General features: G+C 45.3%; 1 protein-coding gene across 1 annotated transcript in view; it reads left to right on the top strand.

Annotated features, from left to right (window-relative positions):
* RPRD2 (regulation of nuclear pre-mRNA domain containing 2) overlaps positions 1-20,917 on the top strand; it is an 80,392-nt gene that overhangs the window by 32,135 nt on the left and 27,340 nt on the right. Inside the window, exons 2-4 of the mRNA XM_077257785.1 lie at positions 10,528-10,657; positions 15,416-15,516; positions 19,028-19,096. Of these exons, the coding sequence (XP_077113900.1) occupies positions 10,528-10,657; positions 15,416-15,516; positions 19,028-19,096 (300 nt within the window). The remainder of the gene's footprint in view (positions 1-10,527; positions 10,658-15,415; positions 15,517-19,027; positions 19,097-20,917) is intronic.

Genomic DNA, 20,917 nt, shown 5'->3' with positions numbered 1-20,917 from the left:
GATGTTCATTTGAAATAATTTTCTCCTTCAAACTTTGCTTTAGTCAAAAGAATTCTCCCTTTGCAGCAATTCCAGCATTGCAGACCTTTGGCATTCTAGCAGTTAATTTGCTGAGGTAATCTGGAGAAATTTCACCCATGCTTCCAGAATCCCCTCTTACAAGTTGATTTGGCCTGATGGGCACTTTTTGCCTACCCATACGGTCATGCTGCTCCCACAACAGCTCAATGGGGTTGAGATCTGGTGATAGAACTCCAGGTCTGTGAGAGCCAGAAATCTTGCATGTTTTTAGGTGACCAAATACTTATTTTCCACCATAATTTGCAAAATAAATCTTGCCAGATCAGACAAGGTGATTTTTCTGGATTTGTTTTCTCATTTTGACTCTCATAGTTGTGGTCTACCTATGATGTCAATTACAGGCCTCTTACCTTTTTAAGTGGGAGAACTTGCACAATTGGTGGCTGATCCAAGTAAATCAAACTTCTGTGAAATTAAACTGTCCACTTAGGAAGCAACACTGTTTGACAATCATTTTCACATGCTATTGTGCAAATGGAATAGACAACAGATGAAAATTATTGGCAATTATCAAGACTCAATAAAGGAGTGGTTCTGCAGGTGGAGACCACATCTCAGTACCAATGCTTTCTGGCTGATGTTTTGGTCACTTTTGAATGTTGGTTGTGGTTTCACACTCGTGGTTGGATGAGACGGACTATACAACCCACCCAAGTGGCTCAGGTAGTGCAGCTCATCCAGGATGGCACATCAATGCGAACTGTGGCAAGAAGGTTTGCTGTGTCTGTCAGCGTAGTGTCCAGAGGCTGGAGGCACTACCAGGAGACGTGGAGGGGGCCACAGGAGGGCAACAACCCAGCAGCAGACAACTACCTCAGCCTTTGTGCAAGGAGGAACAGGAGGAGCACTGCCAGAGCCCTGCAAAATGACTTCCAGCAGGCCACAAATGTGCATGTGTCTGCGTAAAAAACTGTTAGAAACTGGCTCCATGAGGATGGTTGAGTGCCCGACGTCCACAGATGGGGGTTATGCTCACAGCCCAACACCGTGCAGGATTCTTGGCATTTGCCACGTGTGTGTATATGTGTGTGTGTGTGTGTGTATATGTATGTGTGTATATATATATATATGTATATGTATATGTATATGTATATATATATGTATATGTACATATGTATATGTATATATATATGTATATGTATATATATATATATATATATATATATATATATATATATATATATATATATATATATACATACACTGTTTCCAGCCAGCTAACACTCGGCATGCTCATTGCTATCTAATTAACGCTGCTAGTGATTAAACTAAAGTAAATAATGACGACATTCAATAGCGATTACGCAGGTGGTAAATTAACTTAAAATGAAGTTAACAATAATAACAATTAAAAATCAGAATAATACTAATACATTTCATTCACAGTGTAAAATCAAAAGCAAACTGGATTTGTGTGGTAATGTGTGGGGACGGAGCCTCGTGTGGTAATGTGTGGGGACAGAGCCTCATGTGGTAATGTGTGAGGACGGAGCCTCGTATGGTAATGAGTGGGGAAGGAGCCTCCTGAGGTAACGTGGGCGGACGGAGCCTCATGTGGTAATGTTTGGGGACGGAGCCTCGTGTGGTAATGTGGGGGTGGGGGGTGGGATCATGTGTGGTAATATGGTGGGGGGTCGGGAGTATGTGTGGTGATGTGGTGGCGGGGCTGGATTATGTGTGGTGAGGGGGTGGGATTATGTGTGGTAATGTGGGGGGCAGGATTGTGTGGTGGGCGGGATTATGTGTGGTGGGGGGGTGGGATTATATGTGGTGAGGGGGCGGTATTATGTGGTAATGTGGTGGGCGGGATTATGTGTGGTGAGGGGGCGGGATTATATGTGGTTGGGGGCGGGATTGTGTGGTAATGTGGGGGGGCAGGATTGTGTGTGGTAATGTGGGGGCAGGATTGTGTGTGGTGGGGGGGCGGGATTGTGTGTGGTAATGTGGTGGAGGAGATTGTGTGTGGTAATGTGGGGGCGGGATTGTGTGTGGTAACGTGGGGGCGGGATTGTGTGTGGTAATGTGGTGGGGCGGGATTGTGTGTGGTGATGTATGGGGCGGAGCTACTGTGCAGGGGGCGGGATTAGCGAGTAATCACGATGCGCTATATATATATATATATATATATATATATATATATATATATATATATATATATATATATATATATATATATCTCCCACGGAGGCCTGGATACATGCATACATGCATACATGCATACATGCATACATACATACATACATGCATACATACATACATACATACATACATACATACATACATACATACTTTCTCCGCGTCTGGAACGACCAGACCTTTAAAACTTTCCACGAGTGAACACCATAAAAAAATATATAATAACAAACAAACAAGGCTTTATCATGTCACTGAACAAGAAGTGGAATGAAATGCAATCAAAAAGACGAATACAAATAAACAAGGTATCGCTGAAACTGGCATCTTGACTCGCAAAAAAAACTGAGCTGTATGATGGCTTATCAGCCAAAACATAAGTTATAGCTCTCAGAATAAAGTGATGCAAAAATATTTTTCTATAACTTTGTGTAAAAGCTCCAAAACATAAAAACTATATAAACTGCTTATCGCTATAATCGTACTGACCCGAAGAATAAAACTACCATATCAATTTTACCACGTGCGGAACAGCATAACCCCCCCCCCCCAAAAAAAAAAAAAAAATAATAATAATCCTAAATTGCTATTTTTTGTTCATTCTGCCTACCAGAAATCTGAATAGAATGAGATAAAAAAGTCTTGTGACCAAAAATGGTACGAAGTCAACTCATCCCGCAAAAAGTGACACTCATCTGAAATATGGATAAATTATAGCTCCCAAAATATGGCAATGCACAAACTTGTTTTTCCAAAAAAAACAAAAAACAAAACTTTTTTTGTGTGACCGCAGCCAACCATAAAAACCCAACATAAATCTGGTTTCTCTGTAATTATCTCACCGACCCGAAGAATAAAGTTGTCTAATGACTTATATGGTATGAGGGACAGTGTAAAAAAATAAATAAAACTGATTCTTCACATGCTGTTAAACTTTTTTTTTTTCGTTATGCCTTCCTGAAGATCACAGTAAGGCTCTCGGCACACATTTATCCTGCACTCTACGCTGAGCGCATACACAGGGGTTTCTTTGTAAATCTCTGAAATACACAATTCAGACAGCTCTCCTGGTGGAATATTCCTTATAGTGAGGCAGATGGAGTCACTGTGAATGCCATAGGACCTGTGATCCGGTGGTGTCCGTCTTTTTAGGCGCATATAAAAGTGCGGACTGCCACAGTTTTGTGAACTTTATGAAAAGGACAACGCTGAACAGAGGCCAGACTGAATTCAGAGTAGCTCTGCTGCCTCGTTATGGTGAATGGATCCCTTGGGGGTTTCATCTGAATTGCGTCACTTGGAGATTTAGATGGAAACCACAAAGTAAGTGGTCAGTGCAGAGCGCCAGATAACTACGATCCCAAATATTATGTAAAATGTTCCCAATAAAGCTTCAAGTCAATCCACAAAAAAGTAAGTCCCCACTCAGGTCTGTCATTGGAAATATAGGGGGCTTCCTCGTTACTGGTAATACAAAGGCTCTGGAAAAGTGTTATGGCTTTTCACCCCCCCAAAAGAAATTCAGCAAATTCTGCACTCCCAATTCCAAATGCCACCTTTCTTCTGAGCTCCAGGGTACCCAAACCACATGTAGCACCCACATGTTTAGCATTTCTGTAGCAATGAGTGCCTGCCTGACTTACGGGTGCGTGCCTCCAGAAGCATGAGTTGGTCACTAGAACGTACTGGGCACTACAGCGGCAATTTGCTTTTTTCACTCGGCAACATCCACAACTGCTCGTTTCTGGAAAACACCCATATAGTCAAAATATCCACTACACCATAGATAAATTCCCCAAGGGGTATAATTTCCAAAATCGGGTCACTTGAGGTGGGATTCTGCTCTTCTAGCACTTAGGGTCTCTGTATATGCAGTCCGTAAACTATTCTAGGAAAATCTGCGCTCCAGGAGGCAAATAGCGCTCCGTTCCCCCACGAGTCTCTCCATATGGCTAAGCAGCACTGTACAGCCACATTTGGGGTATTGCCACATTCAGTAGAAATTGTGGGACAAATTATGGTGCCATTTTTACCCACTTGTGTGAAAATTTAAGATCTGGAGTTAAAACAAAATTTTGGTGGTAAAATTGTATTTATTTTTTCTTCACTGCTCAGTGGTATAAAAACTGACACCCGTGATGAATTCAGTGAGAGGTGTAGTTTGTAAAATGGGGTCACTTGTGGGGGTTTTTGCTGTCCTGGAACCTCAGGGGCTCTCCCTGTGTGTCATGGCACCCGCAAACCATAACAGTAAGGGTATGTGCACGCGTCAGGATTTCTTGCAGAAAATTCCTGAAGAAAACCGTACATTTTCTGCAAGAAATCCGCATGCTTTTTTCTCGCGTTTTTGACTCGTTTTTTGTGCTTTTATTCCCCATTGGATTAAATAGTGGGAAAAATGCGAAAAATCCGCAAAATGAATGAACAAGATGCGTTTTTTACCGCAATGCGTTTTTTTCGCGGAAAAGAGTATCATGTGCACAAAAATGGCAGAATTCATTATAATTGTTTGGATGCATATGTATGAGTTTTTATCGTGTTTTTATAAAAAACACGCAACGTGTGCACACAGCCTAAAATATGCACTACAATCTGGTGCACCTTTCCTTCTGAGCTTTGCACTGTGCCTGAAAAGTACCGGTAGCTCCTGATTACATGTAGGGTATCGGCGCCCTCAGGAAAAAATGGGTTTGTCGTAAACATTTCTCCTATTAGCCCTTAGAAAAACTAAAAACTTGGCTAAAGCAACCTTTTAGTGGTAAAGATGTAATTTATTCATTCTTCCCCGCTCAATGGTATAAAGTTCTGTGAGGCACATGTGGTGTCAATATGATCACTGCACCCCAGATGAATTCATTGGGGGTTGTAGTTTGTAAAATGAATTCTCCTATGGGAGCATTTCTGTTATTCTGGCATCTCAGGGGCTCTGCCAATGTGACATGGCACCATCAATCCTTTCCAGCAAAATCTGAACTCCAATATGGCGCCTCTTCCCTTCTGAGCTTTGCACTGTGCCTCAAAAGTAGTATTCCACCACATATGGGGTATCGGCGTGCTCAGGAGAAATTGTGCAACAAATTGTATGGTGCAATTTCTACGGTTACCCTTATGAAAATGCAAAATTTGGGGCTTATTTTTGTGTTATTTCATTGCTTAACGTTATAAACTTCAGTGAAACACCGAGGGGTTCAATGTGCTCACCACACATCTAGAAAAGTTCCCTGAGGGGTCTTTCCAAAATGTTGTCAGTTGTTAGGGTATTTTCACTGTTTAGACACATCAGGGGCTCTCCAAACGTGACATGGCGTCCACCAATTGTTTCAGAAAATTTTTCATTCAAAAAGTGAAACGGCGCTCCTTCCCTTCCAAGCTCTGCTATGCGCCCAAACAGTGGTTTTCATCCTCATATGAGGTATGGGCATGCTCAGGAGAAATTGCACAGCAAATTTTGGGGTCCATTTTTTCCTGTTACCCTTGTGAAATTGGAAAAAAATGGGTCTAAATTAATACAGGAAAGATATAGATCTTGGTACCGTGTTAGCCAGTAGAATAAAAAATTAAAAAACTAAAAAAATTTGTGGAAAAAAGTTAAATGGGGTTAGGGGTAGGGTTGGGGTTAGGGGTAGGGTTAGAACTAGGGTTAGCGTTAGAATTAGGCTATGTGCACACGGTGCGGATTTGGCTGCGGAGCCGCAGCGGATTGGCCGCTGCGGATTCGTAGCAGTGTTCCATCAGGTTTACAGTACCATCCGCTGTGCCCATGGTGCGGAAAATACTGCGCGGAAATGCTGCGTTGTATTTTCCGCAGCATGTTAATTCTTTGTGCGGATTCCGCAGCGTTTTACACCTGTTCCTCAATAGGAATCCGCAGGTGAAATCCGCATAAAAAACACTGGAAATCCGCGGTAAATCCGCAGGTAAAATGCAGTGCCTTTTACCTGCGGATTTTTCAAAAATGGTGCGGAAAATTCTCACACGAATCTGCAACATGGGCACATAGCCTTAGGGTTGGAATTAGAGTTAGGGTTGGAGTTAAGGCTAGGGTTGGAAATAGGGTTAAGAATAGGCTTGTGGTTAGGGTTATGGTTAGGGGTGTGTTGGGGTTAAAGTTGTGGTTGGGATTAGGGTTAGGATTAGGGTTAGGGTTGTGATTAGGGTTAGGGTTGTGGTTAGGAGTGTGTTGGGGTTAGGGTTGTGATTAGGGTTATGACTAGAGTTGGGATTAGGGTTAGGGGTGTGTTGGGGTTAGTGTTGGAGTTAGAATTGAGGGGTTTCCACTGTTTAGGCACATTAGGGGTCTCCAAACGCAACATGGCGCCACCATTGATTCCAGCCAATCTTGCGTTCAAAAAGTCAAATGGTGCTCCCTCCCTTCCGAGCCCTGACGTGCGCCCAAACAGTGGTTTACCCCCACATATGGGGTACCAGCATACTCAGGACAAACTGGGCAACAACTATTGGGGTCCAATTTCTCCTGTTACCCTTGCGAAAATAAAAAATTGCTTGCTAATACATAATTTTTAAAGAAGAAAAATGATGTTTTATTTTCACGGCTCTGCGTTATAAACTTCTGTGAAGCACTTGGGGGTTCTAAGTGCTCACTACACATCTAGATAAGTTCCTTGGGGGTCTGGTTTCCAAAATGGGGTCACTTGTGGGGGGTTTCTACTGTTTAGGCACATCAGGGGCTTCACAAATGAACGTGGCGCCCGCAGACCATTCCATCAAAGTCTGCATTTCAAAACGTCACTACTTCCCTTCCGAGCCCCGACTTGTGCCCAAACAGTGGTTTACCCCCACATATGGGGTATCAGTGTACTCAGGAGAAACTGGACAACAACTCTTGGGGTCAAATTTCTCCTGTTACCATTGGGAAAATAAAAAATTGTGGGCTAAAAAATCATTTTTGAGAAAAGAAAAATTATTTTTTATTTTCATGGCTCTGCGTTATAAACTTCTGTGAAGCACTTGGGGGTTCAAAGTGCTCACCCACACATCTAGATTAGTTCCTTGGGAGGTCTAGTTTCCAAAATGGTCACTTGTGGTGGAGCTCCAATGTTTAGGCACACAGGGGCTCTCCAAACGTGACATGGTGTCCGCTAATGATTGGAGCTAATTTTCCATTCAAAAAGCCAAATGGCGTGCCTTCCCTTCCGAGCCCTGCCGTGCGCCCAAACAGTGGTTTACCCCCACATATGGGGTATCATTGTACTCAGGACAAACTGGACAACAACATTTGGGGTCCAATTTCTCCTGTTACCCTTGGGAAAATAAAAAATTCCGGGCTAAAAATAATTTTTGAGGAAAGAAAAATTATTTTTTATTTTCACGGCTCTGCGTTATTTACTTCCGTGAAGCACCTGGGGGTTTAAAGTGCTCACTATGCATCTAGATAAGTCCCTTGGGGGGGGGGGGGGGTCTAGTTTCCAAAATGGGGTCACTTGTAGGGGAGCTCCAATGTTTAGGCACACAGGGGCTCTCCAAACGCGACATGGTGTCCGCTAACGATTGGAGCTAATTTTCCATTCAAAAAGTCAAATGGCGCGCCTTCCCTTCCGAGCCTTGCCGTGCACCCAAACAGTGGTTTACCCCCACATATGAGGTATCGGCGTACTCAGGAGAAATTGCCCAACAAATTTTAGGATCCATTTTATCCTGTTGCCCATGTGAAAATGAAAAAATTGAGGCTAAAAGAAATTTTGTGTGAAAAAAAAAAAGTACTTTTTCATTTTTACGGATCAATTTGTGAAGCACCTGAGGGTTTAAAGTGCTCACTATGCTTCTAGATAAGTTCCTTGGGGGGTCTAGTTTCCAAAATGGGGTCACTTGTGGGGAAACTCCAATGTTTAGGCACACAGGGGCTCTCCAAACGCGACATGGTGTCCGCTAAAGATTGGAGCCAATTTTTCATTCAAAAAGTCAAATGGCGCTCCTTCCCTTCCGAGCCCTGCCGTGTGCCCAAACAGTGGTTTACCCCCACATATGAGGTATCAGCGTACTCAGGACAAATTGGACAACAACGTTCGTGGTCCAGTTTCTCCTTTTACCCTTGGGAAAATAAAAAAATTGTTGCTAAAAGATCATTTTTGTGACTAAAGAGTAAAATGTTCATTTTTTCCTTCCATGTTGCTTCTGCTGCTGTGAAACACCTGAAGGGTTAATAAACTTCTTGAATGTGGTTTTGAGCACCTTGAGGGGTGCAGTTTTAGAATGGTGTCACTTTTGGGTATTTTCAGCCATATAGAACCCTCAAACTGACTTCAAATGTGAGGTGGTCCCTAAAAAAAATGGTTTTGTAAATTTTGTTGTAAAAATGAGAAATCACTGGTAAAATTTTAACCCTTGTAACTTCCTAGCAAAAAAAAAAAGTTGTTTCCAAACTTATGCTGATGTAAAGTAGACATGTGGGAAATGTTATTTATTAACTATTTTGTGTCACATAACTCTCTGGTTTAACAGAATAAAAATTCAAAATGTGAAAATTGCGAAATTTTCAAAATTTTCGCCAAATTTCCGTTTTTTTCACAAATGAACTCAGAAATTAGCGACCTAAATTTACCACTAACATGAAGCCCAATATGTCACGAAAAAACAATCTCAGAACCGCTAGGATCCGTTAAGGCGTTCCTGAGTTATTACCTCATAAAGGGACACTGGTCAGAATTGCAAAAAACGGCAAGGTCATTAAGGCCAAAATAGGCTGGGTCATGAAGGGGTTAAGTCAGCAAACCATGGAAGAAACCTAAGTGAGTCTGTCTACATTTGACAAAGTCCTTCTAGTCTTATAATGTTGTGTTATTTGTAGCATTTGGATTTTTGTTTTCTTTATTTTTAAATGTGTCCCTGGTGCAGGCACACTCATTCCTTCCTGTATTTCAGGGCGTTTATTTTACGACAGATGCAATGATTTGTATTTAATGGACAGAAAAAGGTCCATAGGCTCAAGGTGACCATAGTCCAGCGAAGGCTCCACAGCCCGATCACAGCTGCGTCCTATATACCACAGGGCGATGTGCTACTAATAACTATTATTGGGAAGGAAGCCTTCTGCCTGTTTAGTGAGTGGGGAAAAAAGCACAAAAATTGAGCTTGCTTTGAGTTGGTACACATGCAGCACATACACGCATGTTCACTTTGGCCATAAAAATATACAAAACCCATAAGAAACAAAATGAGCAAAAACCCTGCTGTAACTAAGTAAGTAAAAAGCAAAAGTGCAGCTGTTTAGTGAGTGGGCAGCTTGTTTAAAACTGCCAATAATTGGGAACAGGCGTTACTAGAAGTGATTTTGGAGATTGTTATACCATTTGGGGTGTCTCTGACAATTGTTTGCTCTAACGGGGAGGGAATAGACAAGTCAGCCACTTATACATGACAAGATGGTAACTGATGGGAGCAGAACAAGTTGGTCAGCCCTGGTGGAATATTAACCAGCAATGTAGCTTGCCCATTCCCAATGCTGAATTTGCACATTATTTTTATTGCTGCATCTCTTCTGCTTTTTTTTTTTTTTTTTTTTTTGTCGAGGATAATCTGCTTTTGACATTCAATGAAAATGGATGTGACTTAATGAAAACTTAGACCCGCTGTGCTCTTGAAGATATTTCTCGTCTGTGTGCCTTTTGCGGATTTCCACCCCCCCCCCCCCCCCTTCAAGTGTCTGGATAAAATGATTCACAATCCCAGTGTTTAGGTACTTAAAATGCATTAGCGGAAATGTGCCAAAATTGAATTAAAAAAAAAAAAGAAACTTTTTAAAAGTTCTTAAAAGCATTAGGGCTCAGCCACTGTGTGGTGGTCCCACTGTTGGTGCGTGCTTGGCCGCTGTGTGATGACCCCACTGTTGGGACTCAGCCGCTGTGTGATAACCCCACTGTTGGGACTCGGACGCTGTGTGATGACCCCACTGTTGGGGCTCGGCCCCTGTGTGATGGCCCCACTGCGGGCTCGGCCCCTGTGTGATGGCCCCACTGTTGGCGGGCTCGGCCCCTGTGTGATGACTGTTAAAGCTCAGCGAGCAGCAATGGTTACTTTCTCTGCAGCATATCTCCTGTTTACACCCATGTGCTGCTGGTATCATTTTAGATCAGCATAAACTATCTGATGAATTGATGATTAAGCGTCCTTGCTTGTTGGCCGGGTGATTGCCTGCAGCTTTGCACAGATTGATGATTGGGAATGACCCTTGAAGGCTCGTTCACTGATCCTCGGCCCATAATGTCATAATTATCACTGTACTGGCAATCATATTGGATTATTAACACCCTCATTAATGAATACCATTGATTTTTTATTTTTTCCCTCTTTCCACAGCCGGGTTCTCGCACAGACTGAATCTCTTCTACTTGGCAAATGATATCATCCAAAACTGCAAAAGGAAGAATGCAATAGTATATCGCGACACTTTTGCCGATGTCCTTCCGGAAGCTGCCTCCCTAGTTAAGTACGTATATACCGTATATACTCTAGTATAAGCCGAGATTTTCAGCCCACTTTTTTGGGCAGAAAGTCCCCCTCTCGGCTTATACTCGAGTCATACCCAGGGGTCGGCAGGGGAGGGGGAGCGGGGGCTGTCTAATAATACTCACCTGCTCCTGGCGCGGTCCCTGCAGGTCCCTGGCTTCCCGGCGCTGCAGTTTCTTTCTGTAGTGAGCGGTCACATGGTACCGCTCATTACAGTAATGAATATGCGGCTCCACCTCCCATAGGGGTGGTGCCGCATATTCATTACTGTAATGAGCGGTATCGGTGACCACTCACTACAGGAAGAAAATGCGGCGCCGGGCAACAGACGTGCAGCGACGGCGCCAGAAGCAGGTAAGTATGACGGGGAGCAGTGCGCGATATTCACCTGGTCCTCGTTCCACCGTCGGCGCCGCTGTGTCTTCCGCAGTGACGCTCAGGTCAGATTAGCGCGCGCCGCCCTCTTCCTGAACGTCGGTGCAGAGGATGGGAAGACACAGCGGCGATCAGCGGTGGAACGGGGAGCAGGTGACTATAGCAAGTGCCGGGGGCCACAGAGGTGAGTATGTAATGTTTTTTTTTTTTTAATCGCAGCAACAGCATATGGGGCAAATATCGGTATGGAGCATCTTATGTGGCCATGTGCAGCATGATATGGGGGCAAATATCTGTATGGGGCATCTTATGTGGCCATGTGCAGCATGATATGGGGGCAAATATCTGTATGGGGCATCTTATGTGGCCATGTGCAGCATGATATGGGGGCAAATATCTGTATGGGGTGGCCATGTGCAGCATGATATGGGGCATCTTATGTGGCCATGTGCAGCATGATATGGGGGCAAATATCTGTATGGGGTGGCCATGTGCAGCATGACATGGGGGCATATATCTGTATGGGGCATCTGTATGGGGCCATGTGCAGCATGATATGGGGGCAAATATCTGTATGGGGTGGCCATGTGCAGCATGATATGGGGCATCTTATGTGGCCATGTGCAGCATGATATGGGGGCAAATATCTGTATGGGGCATCTGTATGTTGCCATGTGCAGCATGATATGGAGGCAAATATCTGTATGGGGTGGCCATGTGCAGCATGACATGGGGGCATATATCTGTATGGAGCATCTGTATGGGGCCATGTGCAGCATGATATGGGGGCAAATATCTGTATGGGGTGGCCATGTGCAGCATGATATGGGGCATCTTATGTGGCCATATGCAGCATGATATGGGGGCAAATATATGTATGGGGCATCTGTATGTTGCCATGTGCAGCATGATGTGGAGGCAAATATCTGTATGGGGTGGCCATGTGCAGCATGACATGGGGGCATATATCTGTATGGGGCATCTTATGTGGCCATGTGCAGCATGATATGGGGGCAAATATCTGATTGGGGCATCTGTATGTTGCCATGTGCAGCATGATATGGAGGCAAATATCTGTATGGGGTGGCCATGTGCAGCATGATATGGGGGCATATATCTGTATGGGGCATCTTATGTGGCCATGTGCAGCATGATATGGGGGCAAATATCTGCATGGGGCATCTTATGTGGCCATGTGCAGCATGATATGGGGGCAAATATCTGTATGGGTCATCTGTATGGGGCCATGTGCAGCATGATATGGGGGCAAATATCTGTATGGGGTGGCCATGTGCAGCATGACATGGGGGCATATATCTGTATGGGGCATCTGTATGGGGCCATGTGCAGCATGATATGGGGGCAAATATCTGTATGGGGTGGCCATGTGCAGCATGATATGGGGCATCTTATGTGGCCATATGCAGCATGATATGGGGGCAAATATATGTATGGGGCATCTGTATGTTGCCATGTGCAGCATGATGTGGAGGCAAATATCTGTATGGGGTGGCCATGTGCAGCATGACATGGGGGCATATATCTGTATGGGGCATCTTATGTGGCCATGTGCAGCATGATATGGGGGCAAATATCTGATTGGGGCATCTGTATGTTGCCATGTGCAGCATGATATGGAGGCAAATATCTGTATGGGGTGGCCATGTGCAGCATGATATGGGGGCATATATCTGTATGGGGCATCTTATGTGGCCATGTGCAGCATGATATGGGGGCAAATATCTGCATGGGGCATCTTATGTGGCCATGTGCAGCATGATATGGGGGCAAATATCTGTATGGGTCATCTGTATGGGGCCATGTGCAGCATGATATGGGGGCAAATATCTGTATGGGGCATCTTATGTGGCCATGTGCAGCATGATATGGGGGCAAATATCTGTATGGGGCATCTGTATGGGGGCAAATATCTGTATGGGGCCATGTGAAGCATTATATGGGGGCAAATATCTGTATGGAGCATCTTATGGGACCATAATCCACATTTGTGCAGCATTATATGGGGCATATTTTAATACGGAGCATCTTATGGGGCCCATCATAAACTGTATGGAGCATTATATGGGGCATATTTTGTATGGAACATCTTATGCGGCCCATCATGAACTGTATGGAGCATTATATGGGGCTCCTGATTCAATATGGATATTCAAAAACACTTAACCTACTGATGTCTCAATTAATTTTACTTTTATTGGTATCTATTTTTATTTTTGACATTTACCGGTGGCTGCTGCATTTTCCACCCTAGGCTTATACTCGAGTCATTAAGTTTTCCCAGTTTTTTGTGGCAAAATTAGGGCTCTCGGCTTATACTCGGGTCAGCTTATACTCGAGTATGTACGGTGTTGTCGCAGGTCTCGACCTACTCTCTGATGAGTCCACTGTAGAGATGACGTCACGGCACCGGAGAGATAAGACACAATACACCAGGGCTGTATCTGAAGTATCTCTAGTCTTTAATAAGCTTACACACACTTTTTATGCATTCTTGTGTTGGAGGCGGATTCCCCATGTATTGGCTAAGCGTCGGAGTGTATTACTCCCTTGCCTCCCTACGGTTTTGCAAACACATTTTAACACAGTACATTATTTGTTATTTTACCAAGGACATTCACTGCTACAATTAGTTCTTAGGAATCAGCGATAACAGCACAATGAAGAATAGTGAATTATGTCTTGTTTTTCTGACCTCTAATAACACTTATACAAAATGGAGGCAAGCAAAATAAAATGGATCCTGCTCTAACAACGGTAATCATTTCTGTGTCTTATCACACTTTTTTTTCTTTATTTTGTGCATATTAGACTTTATTAAAAGCACATAAAATACATGTCCATTACCTATATTTTTTTAATCAAGTACTTTTTATGAAGGCATATATAAAAAATGTAATACAGTCTGACACAAACTTCAGACAAATACCAAAATGACAAAGCAGATGGAAGCAACATTTTCATTCAACATGAACTAGTACCCTTTACCCAGTACCCCACCCCCTCTCCCTCCGAACCCCCCTCCCAAACCACATCCCAATATCCTTTATTATCAAACTGGTACATCTCTTCTTGATAAATTTATTCACCACTTTACAAAAGCTCAGCCGCACAAGTACAATTTCTGCAGAGGTAATTAACAGACTCCCAACTCACTCTGCAATAGCTCAGACGCCACACCCGGACAATCCATCCATCCGCCCCAAACATTTTCAAATTTTGTATGTTGACCTTTCCTAATGTAAATATTCCTTTCCATGAGGACAGTAAAGTTTATTTTATTCACAAACTGTTTTCTGACTAGTGGTTTTTCATCTAACCAATGCACCACAATAAGCTTCCTAGCAGCATATAGTAATCTTGCAATAGCCAGTTTCCCACATTCATCTGTAGCAACATCATCCATGCATCCCTAAGAGGCAAGTCAGTGGGTTACGCACAATATTTACCCCCATCACTTCTTGAATCAGATTGAGCACTTTCACCCAAAAGGGCTGAAGGCGAGAACACGACCACATCATGTGTAGAAGGTCGGCTCCTTCCTCAGAACACCTTGGGCACTTTGAGTGTCTTCTCAGACCTGCCTTCATTATCCATAACGGGGTCCTGTAAACTCTATAGACTAAATATAGCTGTGACCCCCTTTTAGCTTCACTTAAAGAAACCTTGGGAATATATTGTAATATGGACTCCCACTGAGGCTCCGATAAAGGACCCAGGCCCGCCATCCATTTTTCCCTCAACATTAACTGATGTCTCAGTAGAAGTATCCATCAGACCCCTGTACATCAAAGTGATGAACCCCCTCAAATTCCCCGAGGTCCTATGAGATTCAACAAACTATCTGACTGCAGAATCACTGGAAAAACATCTTCTGGCTCAAAGGAAACTGATTCCTGAGCATTTCAAATGTTTTAATTACACCACCATCAAACAACTGAGACCTGAACCAAATGCAATTATTCCTCCACTGACCAAACCCCCGCAATCTCATAAGCTCCATCATTCTAGGGTCAAACCAAATCGATGCATATTGCCTAAATTCTGTCACCCCCCCTCCACTGTTTCATTTTCTGCCAAACTTTCCCCATCATAACTATGGTTGGGAATTTTTCTTGGTTCAATCTGAATCTACCCACTTCCAAACTAGCTACAGTAACAATGGACCCTTCCCCACTAGATATTCAGTGACAATCCCAGCTGATGTATTTTGGCTAGATTCTCCCCAGCCCACCATATGCTGACATTGAGACGCTATATAATATATCCAGGGGTAAAGGACCGTTCATTATCTCTTTAATCCAATGCAACATGAAATTAATTTGGAGTTTTTGTTTCTCCAAAGGGATCCATCAGTATCGAAATCTGTCGAGAGGGTTTTTAAAATATGGGAAGAAAGAAATGTTTACCAAGAGGATACAATTGCTGCATTTAAGACTGCACTGAGTAAGTTGGGTGTTTTGTTTCAACACTGATCATCTGAGGTCCTGCTACATCTGCTAGGATCACGCAGCTTGAACTCGTATTCCTTGGTCAAATGCAACTTAGGAGTTATACAGAAGGGAGAGCTCCCTTTGTAAACCCATCTAATACTTGCTGCGTGATTATGGGGTTACTATAATCTTCTAGGTGTGACCTGTCCAGAGGCCTCCTGTCAGTGTAAGGGTATGTCTCCACTTGCAGGATTACATCAGGATTTGCTGTGGATTGGACGCTTCGTACAGCTACAGCATCCAATCCGCAGCGTCCAGATGTTACAGCATAGGGGAGGGCATTTTATGAAATCCCGTCTCCACTATGCGTGCGAACACACATCCGGCGGCCCTGCGTTTACGGACATGCGGCGCGTCTTTACCGACCGCAGCATGTCTATCTTGTGGAGACGCTCCGTCTCCACAAGATAAATAACCTGTTCTATGAATACGATGCGGTGATTCCGCATGTGTTCAATGAACAGGGGGCGGCTCTTTGGGCGTAGCGGGGTATCCGCTGCGTCTAAAGCGCTGGGTTTCCTGAACATGGAAACATACCCTAACAGTGCCGGGCTGAGATGGTGCACAGCACTTCATAAGTAGTGCGGTGTGTTATTACAGGATGTATGGGGCCCTCGTGGGAATAATCAGTAGTATTAATGTAATAGAAAATGTTTTTCATTTGTAGAAAAAGAGACAGAATATGATAACAATTATTCTTTGTGTGTTTTTATTATACAAAATTTCAAAACCAGTAAAACAATATAAATTTATTTCTATAATCTACGGACCCACAAAATATACTTAAAGGGAACCAGTCGTCAGGATTATGCACAGTACAAAGTAAATGGACACCTGGTGATGAAATCAGTCTTGTGGTTATTTAATATTTATTTTCAGTTTTTAGTTAGATATGCTTGTGCTCCGGGGCGGCCTGTGGGGGGTCTAAATGTGGTGATCTGATTAGGTATTCATAATGCAGACTGCTGACAGGAAACTGATCCATCACTGACCTGCCCACTAGTTTACATAATGAATATTATATATACATAATGAAAAAAACTGCATGTTTAGTGTCCTTGTAATAACTGTTCTTCATGTTATTGATCAAATACAAAAAAATAGATTTCAAAATGGAGCCCGCCCCCGCGCCTACACAGTAGCAGCTATCTGTGTGTATACAAATCCGGTAGCTGCTACTGCACAGGTGCACAGGCCGCCCCAGAGCACGAGCATATCATTAACTCAAAACACCAGGTGTCATTGTCAGGTTACTGAGCACAATCCTGACGACAGGTTCCCTTTAACACTTTGTTAAATGTCGAAAAAATGGCAGATTCTTTCAATTGCTTGCCATCATGTTTTACTTAACAGTCGACTCGCAGCCGTCCATCATTCCACCTGGCGCCGCCTCCTCTCTCTTGTGCCCTCACCGACGCTCTGCAATTAGTTCTTGGGCATGTGCCGTGCGCGCTGCTCTGGAACTTACATCAAGTGATGTAAGTAGATCGCGCCTGTGCAGAGCGCCAGATTCCCAGCCCGCAGTGTGAAAACATCATAACACACTGCGGGGCGGGATCTCGGGCCTCCGCTGCACGCAAGCGCGATATCAGTACATCAGCTGATGTGAGTTCCAGGGCAGCGTGCACGGCGCATGCCTGAAAAATTAGAGCACAGTGCAGGCGCCGGTGATGTGAGGCAACACGGAGAAGGTGGCGCCTGGTAGGATGATGGACTGCTGTGTGGCGGCTGAGTCAGGAAGAAAACGTGCCCCTTGGACTCAATACAGGTATGGCGTGCAATTTATAAAAGTGAATATTTCAGCGTTAATAGGGATCAAAAAGATAAGAGCCACCTTCACAGAATGCAGCTTTAGTGCTGTAGAAGATGGCTCTTACCTTAATAGGACCTGTAACCCGGTTCTCTTTAAAGGGAACCTGTCACCCCCAAAATCGATGGTGAGGTAAGCTCACCGTCATCAGGGGCTTATCTACAGCATTCTGTAATGCTGTAGATAAGCCGCCGATGTTACCTGAAAGAGGAGAAAAAGACGTTAGATTATACTCACCCAGGGGCGGTCCCGCTCCGATGGGCGTCTCCGGTCCGGTACAGCGCCTCCCATCTTCATTCCATGACGTCCTCTTTTGGTCTTCATGCCGCGGCTCCGGCGCAGGCGTACTTTGTCTGCCCTGTTGAGGGCAGAGCAAAGTACTGCAGCGCGCAGGCGCCGGAAAGGTCAGAGAGGCCCGGCGCCTGCGCACTGCAGTACTTTGCTCTGCCCTCAACAGGGCAGACAAAGTACGCCTGCGCCGGAGCCGCGGCGTGAAGACCAGAAGAGGACGTCATGGAATGAAGATAGGAGGTGCCGGAGCGGACCGGAGACACCCATTTGCCGCAGCGGGACCGCCCCTGGGTGGGTATAATCTAACCTCTTTTTTTCTCCTCTTTCAGGTAAAGGCCCCCTCTCACATAGCGAGATCGCTAGCGAGATCGCTGCTGAGTCACTAGTTTTGTGACGCAACAGCGACCTCCGTAGCGATCTCGCTATGTGTGACACGTACCAGCGATCAGGCCCCTGCTGTGAGATCGCTAGTCGTGTCGGAATGGCCTGGACCTTTTTTTGGTCGTTGAGGTCCCGCTGACATCGCTGAATCGGTGTGTGTGACACCGATCCAGCGATGTCTTCACTGGTAACCAGGGTAAACATCGGGTTACTAAGCGCAGGGCCGCGCTTAGTAACCCGATGTTTACCCTGGTTACCAAAAAAAAAACAAACAGTACATACTCGCCTTTCGGTGTCCCTTGCCGTCTGCTTCCTGCTCTGACTGAGCCGCCGTACAGTGAGAGCGCAGCGGTGACGTCACTGCTGCGCTCTGCTCTCACTGTACGGCGGCTCAGTCAGAGCAGGAAGCAGACGGCAAGGGACACCGAAAGGCGAGTATGTACTGTTTGTTTTTTTTGGTAACCAGGGTAAACATCGGGTTACTAAGCGCGGCCCTGCGCTTAGTAACCCGATGTTTACCCTGGTTACCCGGGTGCTGCAGGGGGACTTCGGCATCGTTGAAGACAGTTTCAACGATGCCGAAGTCGTTCCCCTGATCGTTGGTCGCTGGAGAGAGCGGTCTGTGTGACAGCTCCCCAGCGACCACACAGCGACTTGCCAACGATCACGGCCAGGTCGTATCGCTGGTCGTGATCGTTGGTAAATCGCTATGTGAGACGGGGCCTTAACATCGGGGGCTTATCTACAGCATTACAGAATGCTGTAGATAAGCCCCTGATGCCAGTGAACTTACCTCACCATCGATTTTGGGGGTGACAGGTTCCCTTTAAATTGAATCATTAAGGCCTTATCCTTAAAGGGACTGTCTCTGCAACAACATCCTTTTCTAATGCTGGTGACTTAGCCGAGTCCTCCTAAATAAAATATTACATTCATTTTCCTTTCTGACATCTGACAACTCACTGAAATACTTTTTTTGTAGCTAGTGGATGGAATAAACGGGAAAGAAGCAAACCTTCTCGAGCGAAACCAGTGGAGAAAACCCCAGAACGTAAGTAGCTGCTGTGTTGATGTCTGTGTTTGCACCTGGAGGCTCAGACGATTGCTGCGGTGTGGTAGTTCTGGCCCCCACACACACACATATAAAGGGATAGTCTGGGTTAAATGAAACATCTGTGGTTTGGAGCCGTAAAACAATAGCAAACGAAGTGATGCCCTGCTCCCATTCGCCCCCGGATCCATCGTGGTTCTAAGCCACCCCTGAACTTCTCATTTCTCCTTCGCCTCATTGGATTGGGGGACACAGACCGTGGGTGTATGCTGCTGACACTAAGTGATACAAAGAAAGTTAGCTTCTCCCCTGCAGTATACCCCCTCCTGCTGGCTCTCAGCTAACCAGTTCTTGCTTAGTGTCTGTAGGAGGCACACGGACGGGTCTGCTATTCAGACCCAAAGCTCTTTATTATTTTATTTTTACATTTTTGATTTTTATTTTTTCCACGGTCGAATGGGGCGACGGATCCTTTCAAGGTTCCGATCTCCCCGAACCATCAACAGGCGAGCACGGAGAGTGCCACCTCTCCTGCGACATGGGATGCCAAGCCTGGGCTGATTCTTAGGTGCGATGGGTCCCTTCAAGGGCACCGATCGCCCCGCAACCTGAACGGACGAGCACATGGAGTGTCGCCTCCACGTACCTCTTCCCCAGCCAGGCCTAATGCCGGACAACTGGCCCTGTCCACCCAGGAGCTGAACTCCGTGGATGTACAGAGGCCCCTCTCTATGGCGTCCGAGCAGCCCCCACTGTCCCACCACTGTGAAAGCGGATGGCACAAGGAGGCGGACGGTTCCTCTCCACCTCACTAACAAAGGGATGGTGGATTGAGGTTTACACCTTTATCACTGCACCATCCACGCTGCAATACCTGACCTGCAGCAGAACAGCGCTGAAACCCAGTCATCCGCGGCGGCTCCATGCCAGGACGCGCACCGATGGTGAGTGGATCCAGTCAGCGGTGGGCCTCTGCAGCGGGATATTCACTTGCTGACAGGCAGCCTCAGCCACTTCCCTGTGGCCCACCTCCCTGATAACGCTTCGGCCGGCTGCAAAAATTTAGCCCCCAGCTTCGGCTGATGTGTAGGCCGCATCCCGGAAGCCGGGCCCGCACTATGGCGTTCTAAGGCGGCTCCGCCCGCTTTTCTGGCACTTCTCGCCTGGCACGGGAACGCTCAATTTTCTCGGCCACTACAACGCCCCTCACTTCTACCACAATCGCCCGCTGGCTGCAGAAATTTAGGCCCCGGCTTGGGCCTATTCATGGAAGTCCCGAGGCTCCGCCCACATCGTGTCTGTGGCTCCACCCCCCGAATTGACGCTTCTCGCTCTCTGTGAGATTTTATCACCTCTGCAACTCCCGGTGACCATCTGGGTCCACCCGGCCGGCTCACACAGGGGCGACGGTTTTTACATTAAAGGGGCACAAAGACTCTACAACAGTACCCGGGTAAGGAAGTACTTGACGTGACCATGGTCTTGAAGGCACATGACCAGTATTCACTGGTCTTAAAGCCACACGACCAGTATTCACTGGTCTTAAAGCCACACGACCAGTATTCCCTGGTTTTAAAGGCGCATGACCAGTATTCCCTGGTTTTAAAGGCGCATGACCAGTATTCCCTGGTTTTAAGTGCACGAATATCAAGAAAACCGGCGCACAGCCATAAGTAACATGTCTAAACAAGGGGTGCAAGCAGCAGAATAATCACAGCAAAAAAGGGGGAGAGAAAAAAAAAAGGGATACTGCTACAAAATGCACACCACCCAGTATATATGTATAACAAAACACAACACTTTATTGGCATAATAATAAAA

This window comes from Ranitomeya variabilis, chromosome 1, assembly GCF_051348905.1.
Source record: "Ranitomeya variabilis isolate aRanVar5 chromosome 1, aRanVar5.hap1, whole genome shotgun sequence".
NCBI classification, from domain to species: domain Eukaryota; kingdom Metazoa; phylum Chordata; class Amphibia; order Anura; family Dendrobatidae; genus Ranitomeya; species Ranitomeya variabilis.
The sequence above is the reverse complement of the archived record's forward strand: the minus strand, read 5'-3'. Positions and strand labels throughout refer to the sequence as shown.